We start from the raw sequence: 23,442 nt of genomic DNA on the forward strand, positions 1-23,442 counted from the left end.
TGCCTCAAACTCACAGAGATCCACCTGCCTCTGCCTTCCAAGAGCTGGGATTAAAGGTGTGCACCACTATGTCCAGTTGGCAGAACGCCATTTGTAAGAACCTACATCAAAATAAAAACACATAGAGAGGCAGAACGGCCAATAATGAGGGCACCATACTGCCACCAAATAAAGCTGCTGAAGGCTTTCTGGGTTTTATTTTGGTTGACTTCTTGTCTGTTGTTTTGTTTTGTTTGGGGTTTTTTGTTTTGGTTTGTCTGTTTGATTGTTTTTAATTGGGAGGTGGAGGTCTTTGTCTGAGTGGGAGACATTTAGTAGAGAGCAGGAACAGCAGAGGAGGCGGGGCAGACATAGCAACAACTGCAGTAGGAAAACCAGAATGCAGAGCATTAGTCCAAAATCCTGATCTATAAACCTGAAACTAACCCATCTTTCCTAATGGCATTTTCCTCATTGGATTAGGAATAGCACCAATAACAGTAAAATTTCAAAAAAGAAAAAAAGAAAAATAAAAGAAAAAAAAAAGACAGGAAAATGAAAAGAAAAAAGAAGAAAGACTTTTTTTGAAGCTTCCATAAGAAGTGGGGGAAAAAAAAGAAAAATGAAAAAAAGTAAAAGATGGCTCAGCTCAGGGAATTCACAGACTCACTAAAATAAAGCAGCACGCCCACACTTCCACCTTGGCCTTGCCACACTGCTGGGTGATATCCACTAAGTCAGGTCACCTCCTGACTCTCCTCTCTCCTTACCTAGAGCACCCTGCCCATAGCTTCCCTTACTGGAGGAACTCTGGGCAGCAGAACCTTCACTCATGTGAGCCAGTGAATTCTGTAACTGTGGTCACCTGCTCTCCACCAGGGACAGGCGTCACTTCATGAAATCAGTGTGTTAGGCTGAGAAGCTGAGAGCTGACCATTGTTAGTCCAGGGTTGGGCCTGTGTGGTGTGAGCTTCAAATGGAGGGTGGAGCTTTTTCAGAAGGATGTCCAATATTTCCTTCTCTGGAGAGGTGTGAGCTTTTTTTTTTCCAATTTATAAAATATTAAACAAACTAATGGGCTGAGCACAGGAATAATAGACACACACCCAAATTGAGTAACTATTAGAGAAAATGTAGTGCTTTCAAAGATCAGGGATCAGTGGAATGTTCCAGTATGTTTCTTCGTTCAAAAAGCCTTGTTGACATACTAGGCTCCACTAAAAGTAAATAAATAATAAATACAGAAATGACCACACCCCCATTTTCTTCCACATTCCTGCACCGCCCTTCAGAGGTTGCAAACACTGTCTCTTTGAAGATGAAAATGGTAACACTGTTCTGTGTTGTTTTTTAAATCGAATCTCAAGGATGAAAATTAGCTTTGATGTGAAAGGACTTTTTAAATCTGTCATATTTTTAAAGGAAGAGAAAACAACCCTCCAGACCTTCTGTTGGAGGCCAGTGGCAGAGCACACTTGGCTGGTCACAGGTCACTACTCCTGATGTGTGCAGATTGCCCTGCACCTGATACAGTCATAAAGCCACAGTATGTTCATGATGGACACGCCACAGGGGGATGGGCGCATACATCCTAAGACCCCTTCATTCACACAGTTGCAAACACTGGGACCTTAAGGACCATTGTGTAAATGAAAGAAACACAAAGGAACAAATTAAAACAATGTTATTTCAATCCTGTGGCTCCTTCATATCTTGTATTTGAATAGTGTTCAACTTCACAGAAATAAGACAAAAAGAAACAAAGTTTGCAAATGTTAAACAGAGTAACAGGATGCAGGATAGACATGAAGTAATCTAGTGACCAAAACAGACAATAAAAAGGAAAACAAACAAACAAAACAGTCACTACCAAGTATATACACACAGGTAACCCCAGACAAAAAGCAAATAACCAAACAGCCGCCTGGTTTTGATAGTTACCACGCTCATGAGTGATGACTGAGGGGAGGAAGGAGGTACATATGACAGTGGAGGAATAAAAAGGAAATGGAGAAGAAAAAGAAGTTGAAAGTAGGCTTTTCGATTACTATTTGAAATGAAATAGAAGAGTGATTCATTAATCCAGGCAATTTTTGTGTGATATGAAAAATAATGCAGAGACAAAACCCACCTCTTAATGAAAGACATACATAACTAACGCACCCAGTGGTCACTGTCATGCCTCTATGATTGGGAACTAAAACCCTACTCTTCTAATTCACATCTGGCTGACCCAGGAGGAAGCTCCCTCCCTGTGTGTCTATCTTCCTTTGGTTGGAAATGATTGATTTTTTTCTAGTTCATGTTCTTTTTGTGTATGGTGTGTGTGTGTGTGTGTGTGTGTGTGTGTGTCTGTGTCTGTGTCTGTGTAAGTGAATGTTTTCATATGTGCATGAGTGCCATCGCTTGTAGAGGCCTGAGGTTGATGCTAAGAATCATCTTTACCACCACTTCCACTTTATTGATTGAAGCAAGGTCTTTCAGTTGAACCCAGTGATCACTCACATGGCTTGGCTTGCTAGTCTTGTTCCCTCTAGAGAGCCCCTGTCTCTCCCTTTTGAGGTTAGAATTCCAGGTGTGCCACCATGCTCACTCAGCACTTGGGTGGGTTCTGGGTGTCACACTCTGGTCCTGACATGTGGGAGATAAGCACTTTAACCCATGAGCCTTCGCCCAGATCCCTGAGGTAGGCAGAAACAAAGAATGAAGCAGATGAACTAGAATTTGTTCAGAGACTGAGACATTCTATAATAAGTGCAGGGGGAACTAAATTAACTTCAAATTCTGACCTGGGGAATGAAACTTTGGATAGAAAATTCATTTATGTTTTGGTATTGTACAGTTGAAAAATACCCAGGACTTGGAAATAATAGAGACAGGCAGGGAATTGCCTTTAGATTTCTAATATCCCTTTGTTTTTCCATGGGGCCCTAGGTAAAAAAAATATCAGAAGTTTTAGAATGGTGCTGATGATCCTTTTGACAGGATGAAACTAAATTATAAGACCAGATGGCTGGAAGGTGATGGCTGGACCTACTTATAAAACCAGCACAGATTAAATGTCATACAAGCCACATAGATCTTTCAGAAAAGGCAGGGGATAGTAAGGAGTGGCTATTTTTCTTACTGATGAGAAAAAAATACACAGACATAAAAATATTAGTTCACTCAGCAGTATTTCAGGATGGCCAGGGAAAGCTACAAATGACAGGTGGAGCAACTGTTTGTTTGTTTGTTTGTTTGTTTGTTTGTTTGTTTGAAATAATAAAATTAATCCAGGAAAGGATGCAATGTTCCAAAACTAACCCGCTGCCACTGGGCCGAGTCTAAGTGAGGTCAAGCAGACACAGCAGAAAGTAGTCAGGGCTCCATATACACTTAAATGGCTTAAAAAACAGATGTTAAAAAAAAAGCAATTGAAACAAAAATTGAAGATAGTTGTTCTTAATAAATATTCCTAAAATGAGTAAGGTACCACCAATGACTCCAGCATTCAGGGCATTGCGTGGCAATCTTTCTGTTGAAGAGAAATAAGCTTGTATTGGGGCATGTCTGAATAAAGCAACCAAAATTATTCAAATTTAAAAACAACTCTTTCCTTTCTTAATCAAACAAGATCTGGACTTGAAGAGATGACAGATGGGTAAATATGGGAAGGGAAAGATTGAAGGAGATGAACAGGTGCTTGTTCGAAGGAGGGAGAAAGTGAGCCTGCAGCATTTTAGACCAGAGAATGTCAAGTATTCGCTCTTCTCTTGGGCATTTTTATCCTGTTGATAATTCACCAACAAGGGTCTTTATCTTTCCTTACTCTTTTATCTCTTTGTGACTAACTAGGGGAAAGGGCATGGAGAGTAGTGTCGGCATTGATGTAGAATAGAGATTTAAGATGTGTGGCCCATGTGGACTCTCAAATGAGCTCCTAAGCATGATATCTATCTCCCTGCTTGAAAATGTACTTGCAAAAGAGTACGTCTGGGGGATAGCAGAGACAAGGGTGCTTTTCATTGAAGTGATCAATACCTGATCCTTCCTCAGTCACCATCCCAAGTCCTTCTGCTTTGTTTTGCCTCTCAAAGGCATTCAGGTCCAGGACACTACAATAAAAAGGAAGAAGACACGCACAGCGCAAATAAGTCATTTTCTTTGTTCAGGACAGCAAATGACTATACAACAAAATGTCCTCAGATGGGCACTCCATGTTAGCATATGCTGAGAGCATGTCCTAATCCTCTGAAGTCTATACCCATTCTCCTAGAGGAGACCAACCAGTCAGTCTCTCCCCAGAGCCCACAGTGAGTCATCTATGAGAAAGTCAGTACAAGGCTCATAGACTTCAGCTCAGAGAGAACATTAGTGTTAAGAGATGTGCAGAAATACAAAGGCTATGTTTCTGCAATTGGAACTGCTTGTATTAAGCTTGTATCAGATCTGTCAGTCAAATGTTCTCTGAACGTTTCTAAATAATGTAAAAAATAGAAAATGACAATTTCAGTAAGATAATGGAAGATTACCATGAAAAAACAAGAAATACCCTCATAGAAAATGGTCCTCAAAATCCCCCAATTATACTCAATAGAAGTTTTCTGTTTTCCCTCGTCTTAAAACAAACTAATGCTGTTAAGGCTTATGTTCAAGTATGGAGAATGTGCTTCATTCTCAAAGCCCTCTATTGAAGCCCACAGATTCAAAAACACTCGCTAACGTGGTCCTTAAGACATTAATAACCCTCTAAAATCCAGACAGGTAATAAAGCACCACCTGCCCATCTCTTAAAGTCTTTGTTCATCAACAATTCTGGTTTGTGTAATGACTGTCTGCAATGTCAAATACTTTGAATTGTAGCCACTGGGCAAAGCAGGAACAACCACACATCCTCACCTGCACGACTGCATGAGGCCTGCCAGACTCTGGAAGAAGCCTACATCCTTTTTTTCCTTCAGGTAATCCAGCATCTTCTACAGAAACAGAGAAGCCACATGGCTGCTAAGCACAAACGTGTTGTTAGCTTATTAAGTAATGAAACATGCAGAGACTTATAACTGGTCCATGTCCTGAGAATAGGTGACTTTTGGACACTCAGCCTTCAGTGGGACATCTCTGTCATCCCATCAGGGAACATCACAGATGAGGGCACAGAGACCAAAGGAGCTGTGGGAAAGGGTGGGATATTGTGGAGCAGCATCTCCGGGCTAGGTGGTGTTGTATGTACTCTAGCTCTCAGTGGCTGATTACTCAAACAAGCCCTGCCCTGCACAAAACTGGGACAGTCAACGCTGAATCATGGAGGAGGTTAGCCCATCCTTCCGTAAGGATCTTTAGGTACTTAATGATGGCTGGAGAGGAAGAATCATTTTCTTCAGGGGTACAGCTACTGGCATGTTGTCTCTGCTCCTTTGAGGAATTAAACTCTTTGAGTTCACTGGGCCACCAAAAGACAAAGAAATGCAGAGAGGTTGGAAAGAGGAAGAGGAACAAAGGGAATGGGGGGGGGGGATGAGAGAGGGTAACATGATCAAAATATATTGTATATACATATCTATGTGTCATAATGAAACCCACCATTTATGTATAAATAATATGCACTACTAAAGCACAAATAAACAATCAAATTATGCTTTCTATTCTCAAACAAAGGAAGTCCAGGCACACAAATATTTATGTGGCTATTTTCCCCCTGAAATGATGATAACAATTTAAAGTGAGACTGGTGCACACTGGCAGGTGCCTGTAACTGAACAAGGACAACCCTGAGCACTGTGTTGGGAGAATGGTACTGGGAATTCTTTCCTGCCTCTGCTTAAGTATTTAGACACATAAACTTTCATGTGGATATTTCACAGGTTTCCAGAAAAAGTTGGTTCTGTGAGAAGCATCAGCAATGGAGAGCTGGAGTGTCCCCCCCGCCCTGTGCTGATGTGGTAGAACCTCAGTTTTTACCACCTCTGTCTTCGAATCTGAAGCAGAGCAGGATCCATTGGCCAGGTTGGTGACGCTTCCTCATTCTCAGAGTAGTGTTCAGAGTCCAGGATCAAGATTTGGGTAAATCATGAATTCAAAACATGCTAAAGCAATGCCTAGGTCTGTCTTGTCATTGAATTGTTATAGAGCATCACAAAATTATGTCTGCAGGGTTTCAGGTAAAACGTATAGGTAGGAGTTTTCAACTTTATGATGTGCAGTATGGACACACATTCCATAGAATGCCTACCTTGGATTTGAGATTTTTATTCTTTTCTTGGGATGGCTATGTGCAGTGTGATGTTCTCACACAAAGCTAGGGGGCCACCTCTGGAACCAGAGGGCACATGTCTCAGCCTCTAACCACACACTGGGTTGTGGAGTCATGTCATCCCATAGGGCAAGGGTTGTAAATAATACCATTTCAATGTGTAATAAATTTATATTTAAAAAAACCCTCCCACTTGTAGGTGGGAACAACTGTACATACGAGATAACAGAGGCTCACTCAAGGGCTTACGAGAAGACACTTTTTGGCAAAATAAAAGTCAAGTGCTCTGTGTCAAGGAAAGGAAGACCATTAGAGGGAAGGGGAGAGGGAGAGGACAGGAGGGGCTGATGGGAAGGCAAACACTATCATATAACATGAAGTCTTTGAAACTTAGCGCTTCATACAGGAAATATGCGGTAATGAAGTTTTCAAGGCAAATCGAAAGTTGTATCGTGTGGCTTCCTCAACAATGCTAGTTACCTGCTGCACCGTGGAGTTGCCACCATTTAAAATAGCAATGCCCAGCTTCAAAGTAGCAGCCACCATTGGTCCAGTTTCACCTTCAAAACACAGAAACAGTGGAATTCCCATCATTGCTCTCGTAGTGCTAACTTATGTTACCTCAAAAGACAGACAACAAATCCCTGTGTTTTAAGTCCTTCTTGCCCCACATAAATCTCTGCCATGGAAAGGGGGCTGACTGGTGTGTATACCAGAAAGCATAAACACAGCCATACCACAGCAACCTCACGCTGCCCACATGTTGAGTATACTCTGTTTAATGTACCTGAGCTGCTGAGACCTGAAAGTGCTAACGTTTGAAGCTTACCATCTATTCTGAGGCCCCATTTGAGTGAGTGTGAGGTACTTAAAGCTCCCCTGAAGGAAAATGTTCTGCCCCCTTCCAAAAGTGTGATTTTTCATTTTTGGCATGTCATTCATCACTTTTAATATATGTGTGTAGTCGTATGCATGTTTTCAGTTTTAAGCTAGTAGGATAATGACAAGGCATAGTTGTCCCTCATTGGCTGTATTCCCTTTCTATATGTTTTACCTCTACTTGGGGCAACTTTTAATAATGTATATGTTAGTTTTTTTAAAAGTGCTACTTTTGCAGTTTTTTTTTCACTTTTTTTCCCATTTGAGTCTGAGTAACATTGAAAATATTGTTCTCATGTCCAAACTACATTCATTTTTTCATTATTTAACATTTAGCCTTTCTTGTTCTCTTTTCTACATGATTCACTGTGCTCACATGTACATTGGCTTGTAATATACAAACTATATTATATAATCTATAAAATTGGCTAGATGTGGTATATAAGGGGAGATGTGAGAATTTTTTTCAGAGATGGTGTGACCTCACTTAATGTTAAATATTCCAAGTCCACCCATGGATACAAGCTATGGAGGGTATGAAACTAACTCTTTTTCTAATTCTAATTCTGAAGTGTGTTTTTTTTTTTCATTTTGGTAGTAGTTAAATGCATAAAAATATATCTGATAGTGAAAGTTTAAAAGTATAAGCTCCACACTTCTGTTCCAAGTGTGCATTCTAACTATACAGAAGTTAACTCAGTTGTATATTCTTTGTGTCTGGTTAATTTTATCATGTGATTTAATTCTTTGCAACTTTAAAGCTATATTTAGAAATTAAAAATGTTTTAACAAAGATGTTACTAACATGAGAAAAATGTCTTTAAATGACTGGTTGATGAGGTAGACATTAATTTTTAATTTATTAGATGTTAAATAATTTATTAATTTATAGATGTTAAATAATTTATTGTTAAATGTCTAAACATTTCTATCAAAATTCAGCAAATTATGGTCTGAGGACCAAGAATGGCCTCTATCTGCACATGTAAATAAAGTTTTATTAAAACACAAACTCTGTGGTTGTTATAGTATCTAGAGAATGGTGCATGCTGAGTAGGTAGGGGGAGGGCAGGAGTGAACCTCACTCTTGTTCTAAGTAGCACTCCTTGTGGGACATGAATTAACCTCACCTTTCTCAGTGCAGAATGGCGCCCTCTGGGAGGCAGACACAAACCTTACCTTTGCTGGCACTGATAGTCTGCAGTACCATCTCTGCGGCCCCGCGGTCATGCAGTCTGGCTTGCTGGTACAGCAGTTTCTGCTTTTCCATTTCCTTTTCCTGAACACAAATCCCAACCATTTATGTAGTGGCCATCAGACATCACAGTGACTCTCTACAGACCACAATTCTAGTTATCTCTTCATGTATGGGCTCTATGACAACATTATGGACCATTTCAATACCAACAATGTTATCAAACAGATAGGCACATATTCAACTCATGGTTTTGTTTGGTTTGTTTTTCCCTTGATATTTTTTCCAGATATACTTTTAGTATTGATTTATCAGGATGCATTTTATTTTCTCAATTTTAATTGGCTGATCAGTCCAAAGCCTGTTTCACGCTTCATCTTTGAAACTTGCACGTTCCGATTAATACATCTGTGCATAGAGGTTGGTCATTTATTTTTGGCAATCTCCTAGGTCATGGCCATAACTTGATACTGCTCAGCAAATGGCTCGAGTTGCAAGTTACCAGTGAATCACAGAAAAACAAAAACAAAAAGAACGTTAACTTAGACGCCTTGGAGTTTAAGCAAAATTGAAAGCTGATATGGATAAAAAAGGTAGGCTTCAACTGAGTTGTGGATTTATGATACAGATCACCCCAACTGCCCCCCAAAGAATAAGAGAAGCAATGTGCCTTTATATTTTGTATTCTCAGGAGGTGACAAAAGAGACTGCATGATGCTACTAGAGCAATGGCTGGTGTTTGTTCTTTTCCACTTAAGCTACCGCTGTGAACATAAAGAAGGAAATCAGAAGGAAAATATAAAGGCACAGCAAGTTCAAGGCTGGTATGATCATTCACTTGAGCAATCCAGTTCGCTGGAGAATTGAGACGGAACTAAGCAGTATAAGTTGCAGAATGCAAGTTGCATAGAGCCCTGTGACAGCGCGTCCATCAAATGGCGTGGTAGAGAAGCTTAGTCAATGGGACATGAAACGCTCAATCAGCATCATGTCCGTTAACACAACGGCCAAAACATACGTGACCTAGGGCAGTAGGTGCCGCAGCAGTAGCCAAGATGACAACTGTGCTGCCGTCAACTTTCCATCCAAAGTACGGAAAATAGACATTGAAAGATGGAAGAGGTTTAAAAAATGAAGGCTTGCTCATTACAGAATATGAGAAATAAAGTGAACCGAAAGGAGGGGGCGGGGAGAAATGGGCTCAAACAAATGAAAAAAAAAGAAAAAAGAAAGAAAAAGAAAAGAAACCTTCAAACCAAAAGCAACCGACACAGACATTTATGCTGTTACCAGAGAGTTCTCGCCGAGGCTGGCAAATTTGTTTCTTAAATCTTTGATAATATCGTGCTGCAAAAACAAAATTGATCAGGTGTTTTTGTTGGTTTTTCCCCGTACTTTAGTTAAGAGCTCCTGTGATAATTTTTTTTTCTCTTAAATTATGTGATAGGCCTAAATGGAAGCAGAGAAAAAAGAAAAGAGGCCGCTGTGCTTCGTCTGTAGCCATGCTAACGCCTGAAAGGGATGCCTTCATGTTTAAACCTCTTCCTGAGAAATCAAAAACAGAACAGAAACAAAACCACACAGACACACAAAACCGTACTGTTATTACAACACAGGTTTGAAAAAACAGAAAGAAAAAAAAAAGAGACCCTTTTGTCTGCTCTTCAGTCATGGTTTAATGTTCACGATCAACATCTGATTCTTCCTTTCAGACCCAACAAACTTAAACTTCCCTCCTGTCGCCAGAGCTGAAAACGGAACCTGTATTTAATAAACCCTAACCAACTCCATCAGCAAACGAGACTTCGGGGAAGACCACATCAAGAAATGACCACTCTGGGGGACTGTCCCCTGCTGTTTTCACTAACTAAAAAGGCCAGGAACCTGGGAAGAACCATCCTTCTACCAAATTACAAAGACAACCCTCAGAAAGCCATGAACAGGAAAGATGGCAGCAGAGACAAGCCCTGAAGATATTGAACCAACCATTTGCTGTTTGAGCTCCCACCATGGTAGACTGGCTCAGAGTCCTCCTCACAGCTCATGAAACAAACCAAGCTGCAGTTATCTTTACCACTGAAATCACACTGAATACTTGAGCACAGGGAAACTAGAGAGTTGACAGGAGAGCACATCAACTTCTTTTAAAATCATACTCCCTAGACAAAGACCATTTCCCATTTCTCATAGCTGACAACTAAATTTCAATAGGAATAAATGTTTCTGGGGAAGAAAGACCCTGAGAATATTAAATAAATAATAAATAAATAAATATGGGAGAAATACTGACAATAGAAGCAAATCAAACAAACAAAACCAAACAACAACAAGATCAACAACAACACAAAAGCAACCCTGCTTCATGAAAAAAGATTGCAAATCTTCTTAGTTCCCTTGACCTGGGACTCTGTCTTCAGATCCATGTGGGGATGTGTTTGTTTTTCTGGTACATTTGTCTTTGAAAACCATTTCCAGCTGTATTACTTTCACTTTTCACAGAGATTTTATCATGCCATAAAAAAAAAAAATCTAGGTAACTAAGACAGGAAGATAGATTTCATGGAAAGAAATGATGCTTTTCCTTCAAACTGATTGCATGTGTCCTTCTTATGCAAAATACAAATTCAAAATATGCATTCTTCTTTCTTCCTTCCTTCCTTCCTTCCTTTCTCTTTCTTTCTTTCTTTCTTTCCTTCTTTCTCTTTCTTTCTTTCTTTCTTTCTTTCTTTCTTTCTTTCTTTCTTTCTTTCTTCCTTCCTTTCTTTCTTTCTCTCTTCCTCCCTTCCTTACTTTCTTTTTCTTTGTTCCTTCCTTCCTTCCTTCCTTCCTTCCTTCCTTCCTTCCTCTCTCTCTCTCTCTCTCTCTCTCTCTCTCTCTCTCTCTCTCTCTCTCTCTGAGTGTATTCACACACACACACACACACACACACACACACACACACACACACACACTACAATCTGCCCTGAAACTTGAGGTTCTCCTGCCTATGTTTACTAAAGATGTAGCTCCCAGCTCCATCATATCCAGCATTTGAAGTAGGCTTTTTAAAACTCTCTTACTCAGGGACATAGAATCTTAGGTTTCTTACCCCTTGCAGATTCCATTTACTCCTCTAAAGGTCTTACAGAAACAGCACTGCAGTTTGGTCTTTAGTTATTCCCAGGTTCCAAATGACTGGAAAACAAAACTGTCACCACAGCCTGAATGTTTCCTGAAGCAAAACACTCTGGCTGCCAAAAGCTTTCCCAAACCATCGGCTTCTGCCATTCTAACCAAACTGGCATCTTTTCAAGATTCACTGATGTCATAAACAAGACTCCTGATCAAACTGCCCGCCTTGAATGGAAATACCAGGTACTGGGACATTTCCTTCTTGTGTAACTGCAGGTCATGACAAAATGGCATCTTCTGCAGGAGACCCTCAAGCTTCCCCCTCTGGTGGGAAAAGAAAACCTTCTGAAGGGGAAATAAAGACACACAGTTTTTCAACAATTTCCCTTAGTTGAGAATTTAAATAATCGGGAACTTCAACTGTTGCTTGATACTTGAGAAAGAAAATAGTGCGTCCCCCAAAATGGAGATGAGGGGTTGTTTTAGCCTGATGACAGCAAAGGTCAGACTGCTTAAATTTCTTTTCTCAGTTGCCTGAACTTGGGGTAGCAGAGGCTTTGGCTGACCAATCTGCAGTCCGTGCATTGAAACAAAGAGCTCAGTTGTCTTGCCTTTTCTCTGTATTTCCAAGATTCCAATAAGGTCTTCATGTGTTTCTCCTCTTTAAAGAGCATGAGAAAGCTGCTATAACCTACGCCAAGAGAAATTTTCAGAAACCGAATTCTTCTTAAGAAGCCCTCTCATTTAGTAATATTCCAAATGCAAGTATACTTTGGTATCTTAAGGCAAAAGTATCACAATTATAGGCAACTGAAAGAAAAGATGAGATCTAGGAGATCATTTGGACAAATCAAGTGACAAAGACAACAGGGTTGAGAAGCAGAGGGATACACTGGTTTACAACTCAAACAAGCCAAATTAGTTTAAAGAAAACTAGTGCCCAAACTGAGAGTCTTATTCTATTTTGCAGCTAACCTTGTTGTTTTATAGCTTTAGATCGGCCTTCACAGAGAATTGATTTGGTTTCTTTAAAAAAAAAATTAGAAGATTATAACTTCACTTAAAGGTATATGCTTTTCAATTTCCTAAGGAAAAAACTTGTGTTTACCAATATAAGGGGCGTGTAAGGATGGAAACCTGTCATAACTATAAAACCAGCAAATAACCATCATATTGCACTTGATGCAGAGGAGTTTGGAAGTGTTCAAGAAAATCTGAATGAACGGCAGACAGAATAAGATAATATGGCACCATGGTTTCCTGTGGGTATGATCATAATTTGCAGTATTACAAGTGATATCTTCTTGTTTGAAAATCTAAATGACTGGTGCATTGTGAAAAGACATTTAGTTACTTTTAGCAACATTTCAATCAAACGGGACTTCAGAATTATATTAACGCAAGTAAATGCTAATTATTAGATGGTTGGTTCACTTTAGTTCATTTGATATTCTCTATGCATTTTCAAACATTGTAACAATTTCACAGAATCTTCTCTATGGGATAGGCATAATTTCTAAGGTTCTCTATTTAATAAAACCAGATAAAAAAACCCTATGTTTTTATTCAAAGCATGTTTTGCTGAAATAAAAGGTTAAATCAACTTCAATAACATAGTCAGACAAAAAAAAACACCAAGCCAGAACTGAATGTTCCAGCCAGTGTGTGGAAGGTTCAGGGGGCAAGATTTACTGCATGGAGTGTGTTTACAGTTCGCTCCGAATATGATGTGGACCTGGATTTTAGGATGAGTAATGTTCCTCCATGACTCAGCATTTTTAGAAACAATTTAGAACAAATGTGTCAAATAATACACCCAGCTCAGTTGAAACAGTTTCTAGCAAGTCTAGCCAGTAGAATGTATTCTCTATCACAAAAAGAGCTCCACTAATGGGCCACTAAATTCTACAAAGAGAGTAATTCTAATTCGAGACTTACGAAATTAACAAGATTAAGGCAACCTGGTTTATCCTGAGCACAAAATTAAAACTGCCTGTTTCCTACTTGCTTTTGTTTAAAAATGACTTAAATGGAGAAAAGAAATGCCACACAATCCTTCCTCAACTGACCAAGCCTGACAAAAAGGAGAATATGGTGACCACCATGGTTCGATTATGTGATGGTTCATCTCTATGTCAACTTAACAAGATTTAGAATTACCTAGATGACAAGACCAATGACTTCTGTGTCTATGGGAAGTTGTCAAAGGGTTTACCAGAGACAAGAAGACACACCCTGAATGTAGACAGTATCATTCATGGGGGGTTTACCAGAGACAAGAAGACACACCCTGAATGTAGACAGTATCATTCATGGGGGGTTTACCAGAGACAAGAAAACACACCCTGAATGTAGACAGTATCATTCATGGGGGGTTTACCAGAGACAAGAAGACACACCCTGAATGTAGACAGTATCATTCATGGGTAGGGATCTCAAGTTGAATAAAAAGAGGAAAGTAAGCGGAGCACTAGCATTTATCTCTTTTATGCCTCCTACTCGGAGATACAATGTGACTGGCCGCCTCATACGCACACCTCTATGGCTCCCCCCTTTATGATAGACTGTGCCTTTCAACTGTAAAATAAAACAAACCCTTCCTTCCACAAGGTACTTTCCTCAGAGCCATGAGAAAAGAATCTAATACAGATCATCAGGTATGGGATAATGTTATATTACCTTGTGGGGAATGGGAAGGTAAAATACCTTTCAGCATTGAATGTCTCTAACTCATCCTTTGATTATTATTATTTTTTTTTAGAGACCATAACTCTACACCTCCAGTGCCCATGGTTCTCAGTTCTCAAATACAGTTCTTATTTCTTATATCTATAGATCAGGATGCTCTTGAACTCACAGAGATCTATCTGCCTCTCTGCCTCCTGAATGCTGGGATTAAAAGCATGCACCCCCACATCTGGCCTTCTTAATTCTAACCTAGACTAATTCTGTACAGGTGGCTGCATCTTACTGGAGCTCCCATTCCTAACCGTGGGTATCCCTTTAGCTTAGAGAAGGAATTTTCTACAGAGTACCATAGAGGTGCACATGTTCCTTCCATTCTTGTATGTACTTAGTATCCATCCTAAGTTGGTATACACAGCCATAATAACCTTGATCGAATTGTTGAGGACGTATTCATTGCATCACAATTTGACCTCAAGGAATACATTTTACTGTGTTATTAAATTTTAAAATTTTGTTTCTCTCTAAAGACTTATTGTTTATTGATCTAATTAACAATTATTGCAAATCCAAGCTCCTAGAAAGCTTGGAATTAAATGTGCTGGTAGTCATGGCATAATGGCAAGATCTGGCATGGGCTTGTGAATTAATTGTTGAGATTCTTTCCTCTGTGGAATGCAATACTTTATCTCTTTGTCTTACTGCATTATATATAATTACATTAAATGTTAAGTATCAAATGAGAAAAGATGATGATACATATATATTCAAGTTAAATGTTATTTCCTATATAGTATTTTACTATGAAATATTTTTATTCAAACCAACAGAAACTTATCTCCTCTTCAACATTTCCCAAGTGCTCAGATAAAGAGTAATAAAAATTTGATGCCTTGACCAAATATTTAGGTGTAACTGTGAAATTGTCCTTAGAAATTAAAAAAAGAAGAAGAAACATGTATGTACAAACAGAAAACTCAGAAAAATTAAAAATAGGCATGACCTTCTGATTCCCAGGACAAATAGCTTCATTTTAAGCTGTTTATGGTGGCCGGCTGAAGGCCACCTAGCACATAGGTGACCACTCAGGTCTCTAGCACTGTACAGACAGTTCTGCATAGCGGGCTCACTCTGCTTTGAAAGCCCCTCTCCATGGACTTCTATGATTTTCTTTTCTTCCCACACTTTTTCAATTAGATATTTTCTTCATTTACATTTCAAATGCTATCCCAAAAGTCCCCTATACCTTCCCCCTACCCTGCTCTCCTACCCACTCACTCCCACCTCTTGGTCCTGGCGTTCCCCTGTACTGGGGCATATAAAGTTTGCTAGACCAAGGGGCCTCTCTTCCCAATGATGGCTGACTAGGCCATCTTCTGCTACATATGCAGCTAGAAACACAAGCTCGGCGGGGGGGGGGGTGTACTGGTTAGTTCATATTGTTGTTCCACCTATAGGGTTGCAGACCCCTTCAGCTCTTGGGTACTTTCTCTAGCTCCTATATTGGGGGCCCTGTGTTCCATCCAATAGATGACTGTGAGCATCCACTTCTGTATTTGCCAGGCACTGGAAAAGCCTCACATGAGACAACTATATCAGGGTCCCTTCAGCAAAATCTTGCTGGCATATGCAATAGTGTCTGCGTTTGGTGGCTGATTATGGGGTGGACCTCCGATAATACCATACTCTTAGAGAACTAGCCATATGATAGACAGTGTTCTGAGAGTTTTACAAGTGTTCACTAAGTTAACACTTAAAATTCCTGTGTACAATAATATCTGTAACTTGTCCCATTTTTTTAAAGACAAGGAACCTGAGGATACACAGGAAGGTGGTATAGCTGGGATTCAAACATAGGCATTTCATCCAAGGGTCTATACTCTCATTGACTCTGTTCTTTCTTATTCATTCTATATATAACTTGGTCAAGCAAAAGCTTCATCCGAGATTATTTTTTAAAAGCCTGAACAGGAAGTCCAATTATGGTATATGTAAAAAAAGAATAGGCCATTGTGATGTTAAGTACATGTCCTCTACCCAGTGTGGAAGGGGCATTATTCATATGCATGCATGACATGCATATGCAGTGTAAAGGATGGTCCTCCCTGGGAGCTTCCACATATGAGATTTAGCATCCCACATCTACCTAACAACTCTCTCTCTCAACACCTTAGACTTCATTCTGAGCCCTAAAGGCCCTATAAGGGACCATGACTATGAAATCCCAATGCAGCTACTTCAACCATCCACCAAGGAGACTCCATCCTGATGGAGAAGGGCAGGCTTCAGGGTTGGGCTCTGAATAAGCTGGAACTAAGATGGCTCTGGCTTCCTGGGAGTTGGTTGGAAAAATCAATGACTACCAGGGGGCATGGAGAGATGAACTTCTGTTACCAAAACAGCATTGAAGACACTCATCTTTCTTTTCCCCATCCTGCAGAAGCCACTGAGCTATTTGCACAAGGCTCTTTGGAGGTATCCCATCACTAAGCAGCCAAGGGTATCATCCGGTAGCTATGGTTACTTCTTATATTTCTTTATTTCCTTCTACCATGTCTCTTCTTCCATAAGTCTTACTTCCGTGGAACTGCGACACTCTCAACCCTAACGACATGTTAGCACACAAGCCTATGGCTTCTGTTTACCAGGAGACCTGAGCTGGCAGCTCATTGTATGAGATCAACAGGTTGATGAATATAAATAAATCTGGCAGACAGCATCAGCGTTCCACCCAACTCCTTAGCCCGTGGCCCTGTGAGACTCATCTGTGATGTGTTGGTCTGTATCCTAGATGGATACAGCTTCCATTGGTTAGAGTTAAAGATTTGCAATTTTCTTGATAAAGGAATTGCTAGATCAATACTTTCTATTCATAATTCTATATCTGACTCTTGGGCATATCAGGTACCTGTTGCTAAATAATCCCACTCAAAGAAATTATATAGTTCTCTGGGACAGAGCATCTTTATCCAATTCAGCTTTTCAAAACTACTTAAAAACTGAATTCTTCAAAATTAAATCTTCAGAGGGGCCCAGCCTATGCTATGTCATCACTGGGAAGTATAATTTATCAGCTCACTAAACATGTGGCTCTAAATAGATTCTTTAATATTTTGTGTCATATCTTGAGCCATAAGCTAGGGTACTGGTATGGGTACTGTGGCACACAAGATTCACCATTAGCTATGTCTGAGACACAACGAGAAGAGAACACGCAATGCTTTTTACCAGAATGCTAGCTCTGCCACAGGCAAATTAATACTTAAGACTCAAGAAGTTGTCCTGAATCCAAATTACAGCAGTAGTAGTAGCAACAGCAGCAGCAACAGCAGCAATACTACTACTACTACTAATAATAATACTAATAACAATAATAATGGGACCTCAGAGATACCTGAGACCATGTATATCTGAGTTGGAACTGAGAACTATCAAAGGGATCTGACTTACTTAGCATGTGAGAAAGACAGCCTGGAAGAGAAGTATGTCTGTCTTCTATCCTTTTCCCTTGCCAGGTCACCGTCACTAACTTAGATTTTCATTGGATTATAAAACTGTATTTTAGAACCTTAAATAAAACTGTATTTTGAATCTCAAAATGTGCTTACTAAATTATCTTTTCAAATGAATATTATATTTCTAATCATGGGCACATTGAGTACATCTGCCCACAAAGGCCAGGAGAGGGCATCCGATCTTCTGGAGTTGAAATTAGAGGTGGCCATGAACTGCCCGATGTGAATGCTGGGAACCTAACTTGGGTCCTCTGCAGTACAAGGAGCAGCATGCTTTCTTAACCAAGGAGCTGGCTCTCACGCCCAGATTATTTTGAATTCATATCCTCAAATTGCTTGACGAAAGCAGCCGAGCAGCCAGCATCTGAATAATGTGTCCATGGAGTCTGATAAATCTCGAAAGGTAAATAAAGCATTCGGCTAGAGAGGCTGACTTGTTGGCTGTATCTGAAAAGTACGCTGGCCTCTTTCTAAGATTTAATTGCCCTCTTATGATTTAAATATTGAAATAACCACGGATCTAAAAATAATACTGTTTGCTATTATGGATTTAAATGGGCAGCTGCAGAGCAGTTTTGTATTATATTGTAGAGAAAACAGGGAACTCGCTCTTACCCTTGGTATTTAAACCAGATGAACTTCAGCAGGATCGCACCAATAAAACACACAGGTGATGAGAGAGATGGAAAGGAGTTGGCATTTTGATCCCCATTTGCTATTTTCTGTGATTTTTGAATTTTCTTGTATTAGCCATTGGGAGAAATTTTCTTATAATAACACGTTTCTTAACATAGCTATTTCTGTACTCTCCTTGACATCTTTGCTAAATATGTCATAAAGAACTTGAGTAGAAACTATGGCCAGTCTTAACAACCCCACCAGTGGCTGAGATAAAATCCATGTCCTACATACTTTTGATTCTTTCCAAGCTTACGTAAAATAATTTGTTCTATGAGTTATTGAAACTCCCCAATAGTATTTTAGTCAGTATAATGTAAGGGGAAAATTCCACAATTAGATTACACAGAAATTATGTGAAACAACCAGACACTGGAGTATAAACGGTTTGATAGATCACTAAGCAGAGAAGGAAAATAAAGGATCAGTTGTCTGACTAAACCTTTTTCCTGTTTTTATTACCCTCAAGTGGTCAACCTCAAAGTAAATGGTTTTCATAGGTGATGGATTGCATACAACTTGTTTTTAAGCTAAGAATGTAATGACACTTCTCCATGTAGCATGTTACTTGAATTGGGCATGAACCTCCCAAATCACACTGAAATCAGAAAACTGCTGGTGTGTAAGTAGCATGGCTGACTGCTTTACTTCTGGATGAGTGACAGTTTCCAGGAGCTTTAAAATCCTGTCTTGGGCTGAGTTGGGCTGGCCACGATTTGCTGGCCAACTTCTATTTGGGGATTAACATTCAGGTCTCACTGTCAGATGAACTTGACCAATGATCTAAACCCAGAGGCAGCCTTTCTTTCTGTCTGCCCCAACTCTGTACCGTGCCTGACTCTTCTCCCCAGCATGACTCACATCACTTTTGTTCTGTCAGCCTTTACAAACATCTCCAAAGCCTCTCTACGTCTGGGCCTGTAAATCAATTCCATTGGCTTTCAGATCCCTGAGGCTCATTCAACCTTCCCAGTAATTTGTCTGGCTAGAAACTCCTCATCCTATTCCATCTTATCCATTCCTCCTGGTGCACCTACCAGGCACTCTTGATCACAAGCACCCATGCTAACCAGGTAGTCAAGTGTTTGATTAGTGTTAGAAGGCTCTTAATAATTCATATGAGTTCTAGCTAAGGTGAAAATCAAAATGTAAGGTATTATTATTGGAGCCACCATTATCTATTATAGAAGCTCACTCTGTTTTTCAGTGTGATGTCCATTATATGCCACTATATGGGCTGTGATATCCATCAGATTGGGGCTGAATCTGACATTGTCATTCACTTGGATTTTTAAGATTACAATGATCCAGATATGTAATAAGAACACCATATTCCAGTGAGCTAAAAACATTACAATTTGTTTCTTCTAAATAGATTCTTAATAGCCATCATTCCAAAAATAAAGCCATTGAGAGCATTGCCTCCCAGGAAGATGTATGATCAACTTTCCTGCTCAAAGTATCCTCATGAAAATAAAACTCAAACTTCATAGAAACCATACAAAGGAAAAACATCTTGTAATTCTAGGTCAACATGTCTTCTATTTGCAAAATTTCCAGATGAAATATTTAAAATGCCAAGAGTCCTTTTCATTTAATGAATTGCCAAAAGTCAATGTTAAAATTATGATACATACACCCCCAGGAACTAATTAAAGAACAAAAAAAGAGAGAAAGAAAAGGAAAAAAGAGAAGAAAAGAAAAGGCCATTTTACTGTGTCTGCTTTAAGTAAGAAGTCTGGTACAAGTTACATTCAAAGTGCGGAGGCCGGGGCCCTTTCTATGCAAGACAGTTTCTAGTTATACATTCATTCACTAAGTGACTGGACTCATCCAGCTCAGAGTTAGCACAGAGGACACAATTTCAAATCATGAGTCATTTAATGGGCAAGAAGAATAAATCAAAGAAGGGATGCTATGCACAACACACTGGCAAAGTGATTCTGAAGACCTTTTCTCACAAAAGAGTCCAAGACTTTGGGTCTAATACAGGTAAATGCCACAAGAAACTGAAACTCAGACCCAGACAGATACACACATACACATGTCTTTACCTTGCTGCGTTGGGATCCTGTGACCTTAAGGAAGGATGAGGACAAGAAGCAAAATAGCAATAAACAGCTGCTCCAGAGACAATGGATAACCCGCAAAGGAAAACAGTAATCATTTGTTGCTCATGGACTGTTCTAGGTTACCTGTCTCTTTATGGGGAGGATGGACTTAAGACTAGAACTCACGCACAATAGCAAAGATCGTATAGGAAATTAAACAGGGCATTTGGCTCAGCCAGCAATCGTCATGGGTAATTCTCAATTTAGGTTGTTCTTTTGTTTATTTGTTTGGTTTTTTTTTAATACACTGACTTTAATGTGCAGAGATGGTCACATTGATTATTTCTGGAAGTGACATCAGTTCATTTCTTAGTTCTCATGCTGTGTTTCCACCATAAGTTAAGGACTCATTGCTGGCTTCTCGTATTTCTCCAGACTTCTAGCTCAAAGTCCATATATAGGAACTAATAAGGATCTATTCTCCACTTCCTTCTACTTTGTTTCTCTTTCTAAAAAAAAGTATAGCAAATCAGAAAGTGATAGTTGACAACTGCTAGCAAACCAGAAAGTGATAGTTGACAACTGCTAGCTCGTCTCCTAAAGAAGCCAAGGACACTATAAGCAAAGTGGGGAACGAACTTAACTTTCTTTAAAGCTGATTAATGTTAAGCAGTAATTCAAATCATAGGCAGTATTTAAAGGCTGAAAATGCTTGAGAAAATAATCATGAAATGAAATCTACCCTAGAAAAGATGCGCCTCTACTCCATGCAAGCAAACTGCACCATGGCAACCACTTACATATGTGTACTGAATGAGTGACCTAATCGGGCAGATGTCAAGAGGCCAATTGATCCAGGAAAGAACAAATGAGCCTAACACCAATGGAGTCATTAGAAACTTGATGCTGTGCTGTTCTTCAACAGGCATTTTCTTCATGTCTATCAGCAATTACAGACCACGGCACCCCCGCCATGTGAGGAATTTGAGGTCGTGTCATCTCTGTGGGCTGCCAGGTACACTCATTCTGGACATATGGGCTTTACTGTACTACTCAGATGCTCTACACTCCTTGATTTTCTCTTAGCAAACGCTAGGACTCAGGTCTGTCCATTCAGCTTTGACATGCAATTCCCGGACACAATAAGCTGCAAAAAGCCATGAAGCAAGAAACACAAAAGTCAATCATAAGCTATGAAACACTGTCTCCAAGTGACATTCTGGAAAGATCCATCTTACTTCAAAGCTCTTCACTTCTTCTTCACCATCATCATCTTCTTCATCGTGACAACTCTGATTTGAGAGAATAACAAGAAAGGAGGATATGATGAGAGAGAAAATGCAAAATGTTTGTTTAAACTAAACTCAAAGTGATTTGTATTAATGTTTCATGAACGTTATTGAAGCCAAGTGGATGTAAAATTTACACAATACCATCAGTGAATTGGCCAGCTAAGATAAAACTGTGCTTTATTTACAGGGTTTGCCTTTGCAAAACTTAAAGACAAAATGGCCAATTTCATCCCCAACAGATGTGACAAAGAGACTCATATGAAGGTTCTCATGCTTAACAAAATAACTCCCTGTGCACTTGATTCATTCAACCCAATGTGTAAACCTTAAGCGCAGGAAACAATCCTCTCTTGTAACCTGCCATTACATGTATTAACTAACACAGATGCACACTGCTTGCTGTTATTTAAAATTAACACAGAGAATATGCATTGAGTATATGGATGCATCGCATTAGCAAGATTCTTCAAATCCTTTTAAGTCCATTTTTATCACATATCATCCAAGGAAGGAAGTAAATTTTTGTTAACAAAATTATTATTGACACATGAAACAGAGACACTTTGACTATTCTGTTCTCCTGAACCACAGGCATAATTCCTGTGGCTGAGACTACTGTAGGTTGAGGAGTCAGAGGGGGATGGTGGCCAGGAACAGAACTCAGAGAGGGGAAGGAAGGAAGGTGGAGGCATGACCTCAGCAGGCAGAGGCTTGGTTTCATGATGCTTCCTGCCATTGGCTAGTCTGGCTTGGCAAGTGACTTCTCTCCATGTCTCCTTTTTATATTGACTATGAGAAAAAGAATGTGCGTTCCTAAGGGAATAGCATGCTTTACTATTCGTAAAATATTTCAGCACCTGGAAAAACTATTTGAAAATGATCTTCATTTAATAAATCACAGTTAGGATTTTGGAATACAGTGGTGATCAAAAGAAGCTGGTCATTAACTACTGTGTATGGTGGGTAGAAACTCACCGCCCACTGACTACCGTGCCAACTGTTCTACACAATTTCTTACATTTGGCCAGTGTTCAGTAACTTGTGTGGTGCATGGAGGCAAATAAAGAGACATGAATCACAATCAGAAAAGCATTACAATTCAAGGAGAGACAGGGCTTTGGGCACAGAGACAGAAATGGATGGGAGGACACCAAATGAGATCCCATCTCTGACTCCAAATTAAATCCTAAAAGGCTTGTTACAGTCTCTTAAAACTCCAGTAAACATGAATGCGACTTTACTTTTTCTGTTTGGAACAGCAAACATGTCAATAAGGTTTGGGAGGGAAATGTGGGTCTGTGTACAGGCATGGCACTGTTGAGACAGTCTCACAGTTGGGATCTAGCTCAGAGGCCCAAGCACTTTGCTTGTAGATAGGAGGCTGTGAAGTCAACTCACAGTCATGAGAAAGGAATAAATTTTAAAAAGAAAAGAGAAAAGAAATGCCTCACTCCCTCTCGCTTTTGAGACTGCACTCATTTCCCGTACTCTGACACTTATTACTCCCCTGCTTCTTTGTGCTCCTGAGTGCTCCAAGTTTTCATCATGCCTACAGATGTTTTCAGTGCTCCCCTGGTCCAGACTCCCAGACCAATAGGGATTTGCTGACCATAGATTTACTTCTCTATAAGCTCATGGTAAGGCTCACTCCCTTTCCCCTAACCATCTCTTAGTGCCTCTGTTCTTTCAGATTTGATCATGAGTTTGTATCTGCTGCCTTCCTTTCTGAAGTGAGATCAATGAAGCCTACAACTTCAGCAGCAATTAGATTCTGATGGTTTGGGAGAGTGTACGTAGAAGGCACTGAGATACCAGACCCACATGC

General features: G+C 39.8%; 1 protein-coding gene across 11 annotated transcripts in view; it reads right to left on the reverse strand.

Moving 5' to 3' along the window:
* Ryr2 (ryanodine receptor 2) overlaps window positions 1-23,442 on the reverse strand; it is a 562,694-nt gene that overhangs the window by 61,594 nt on the left and 477,658 nt on the right. For 7 of the 11 annotated variants that reach the window (XM_029468299.1, XM_029468294.1, XM_029468298.1 and 4 more), the window contains 6 exons: window positions 21,564-21,617; window positions 20,329-20,352; window positions 8,270-8,369; window positions 6,692-6,771; window positions 4,861-4,937; window positions 4,003-4,076 (listed from right to left, as the gene is read on the reverse strand). In XM_029468299.1, coding sequence (XP_029324159.1) covers window positions 4,003-4,076; window positions 4,861-4,937; window positions 6,692-6,771; window positions 8,270-8,369; window positions 20,329-20,352; window positions 21,564-21,617 — 409 coding nt within the window. The remainder of the gene's footprint in view (window positions 1-4,002; window positions 4,077-4,860; window positions 4,938-6,691; window positions 6,772-8,269; window positions 8,370-20,328; window positions 20,353-21,563; window positions 21,618-23,442) is intronic. The other 4 variants (XM_029468301.1, XM_029468302.1, XM_029468300.1 and 1 more) reach the window with 1 other exon arrangement.

The sequence above is a fragment of the Mus caroli genome, chromosome 13, assembly GCF_900094665.2.
Source record: "Mus caroli chromosome 13, CAROLI_EIJ_v1.1, whole genome shotgun sequence".
Classification (NCBI taxonomy): domain Eukaryota; kingdom Metazoa; phylum Chordata; class Mammalia; order Rodentia; family Muridae; genus Mus; species Mus caroli.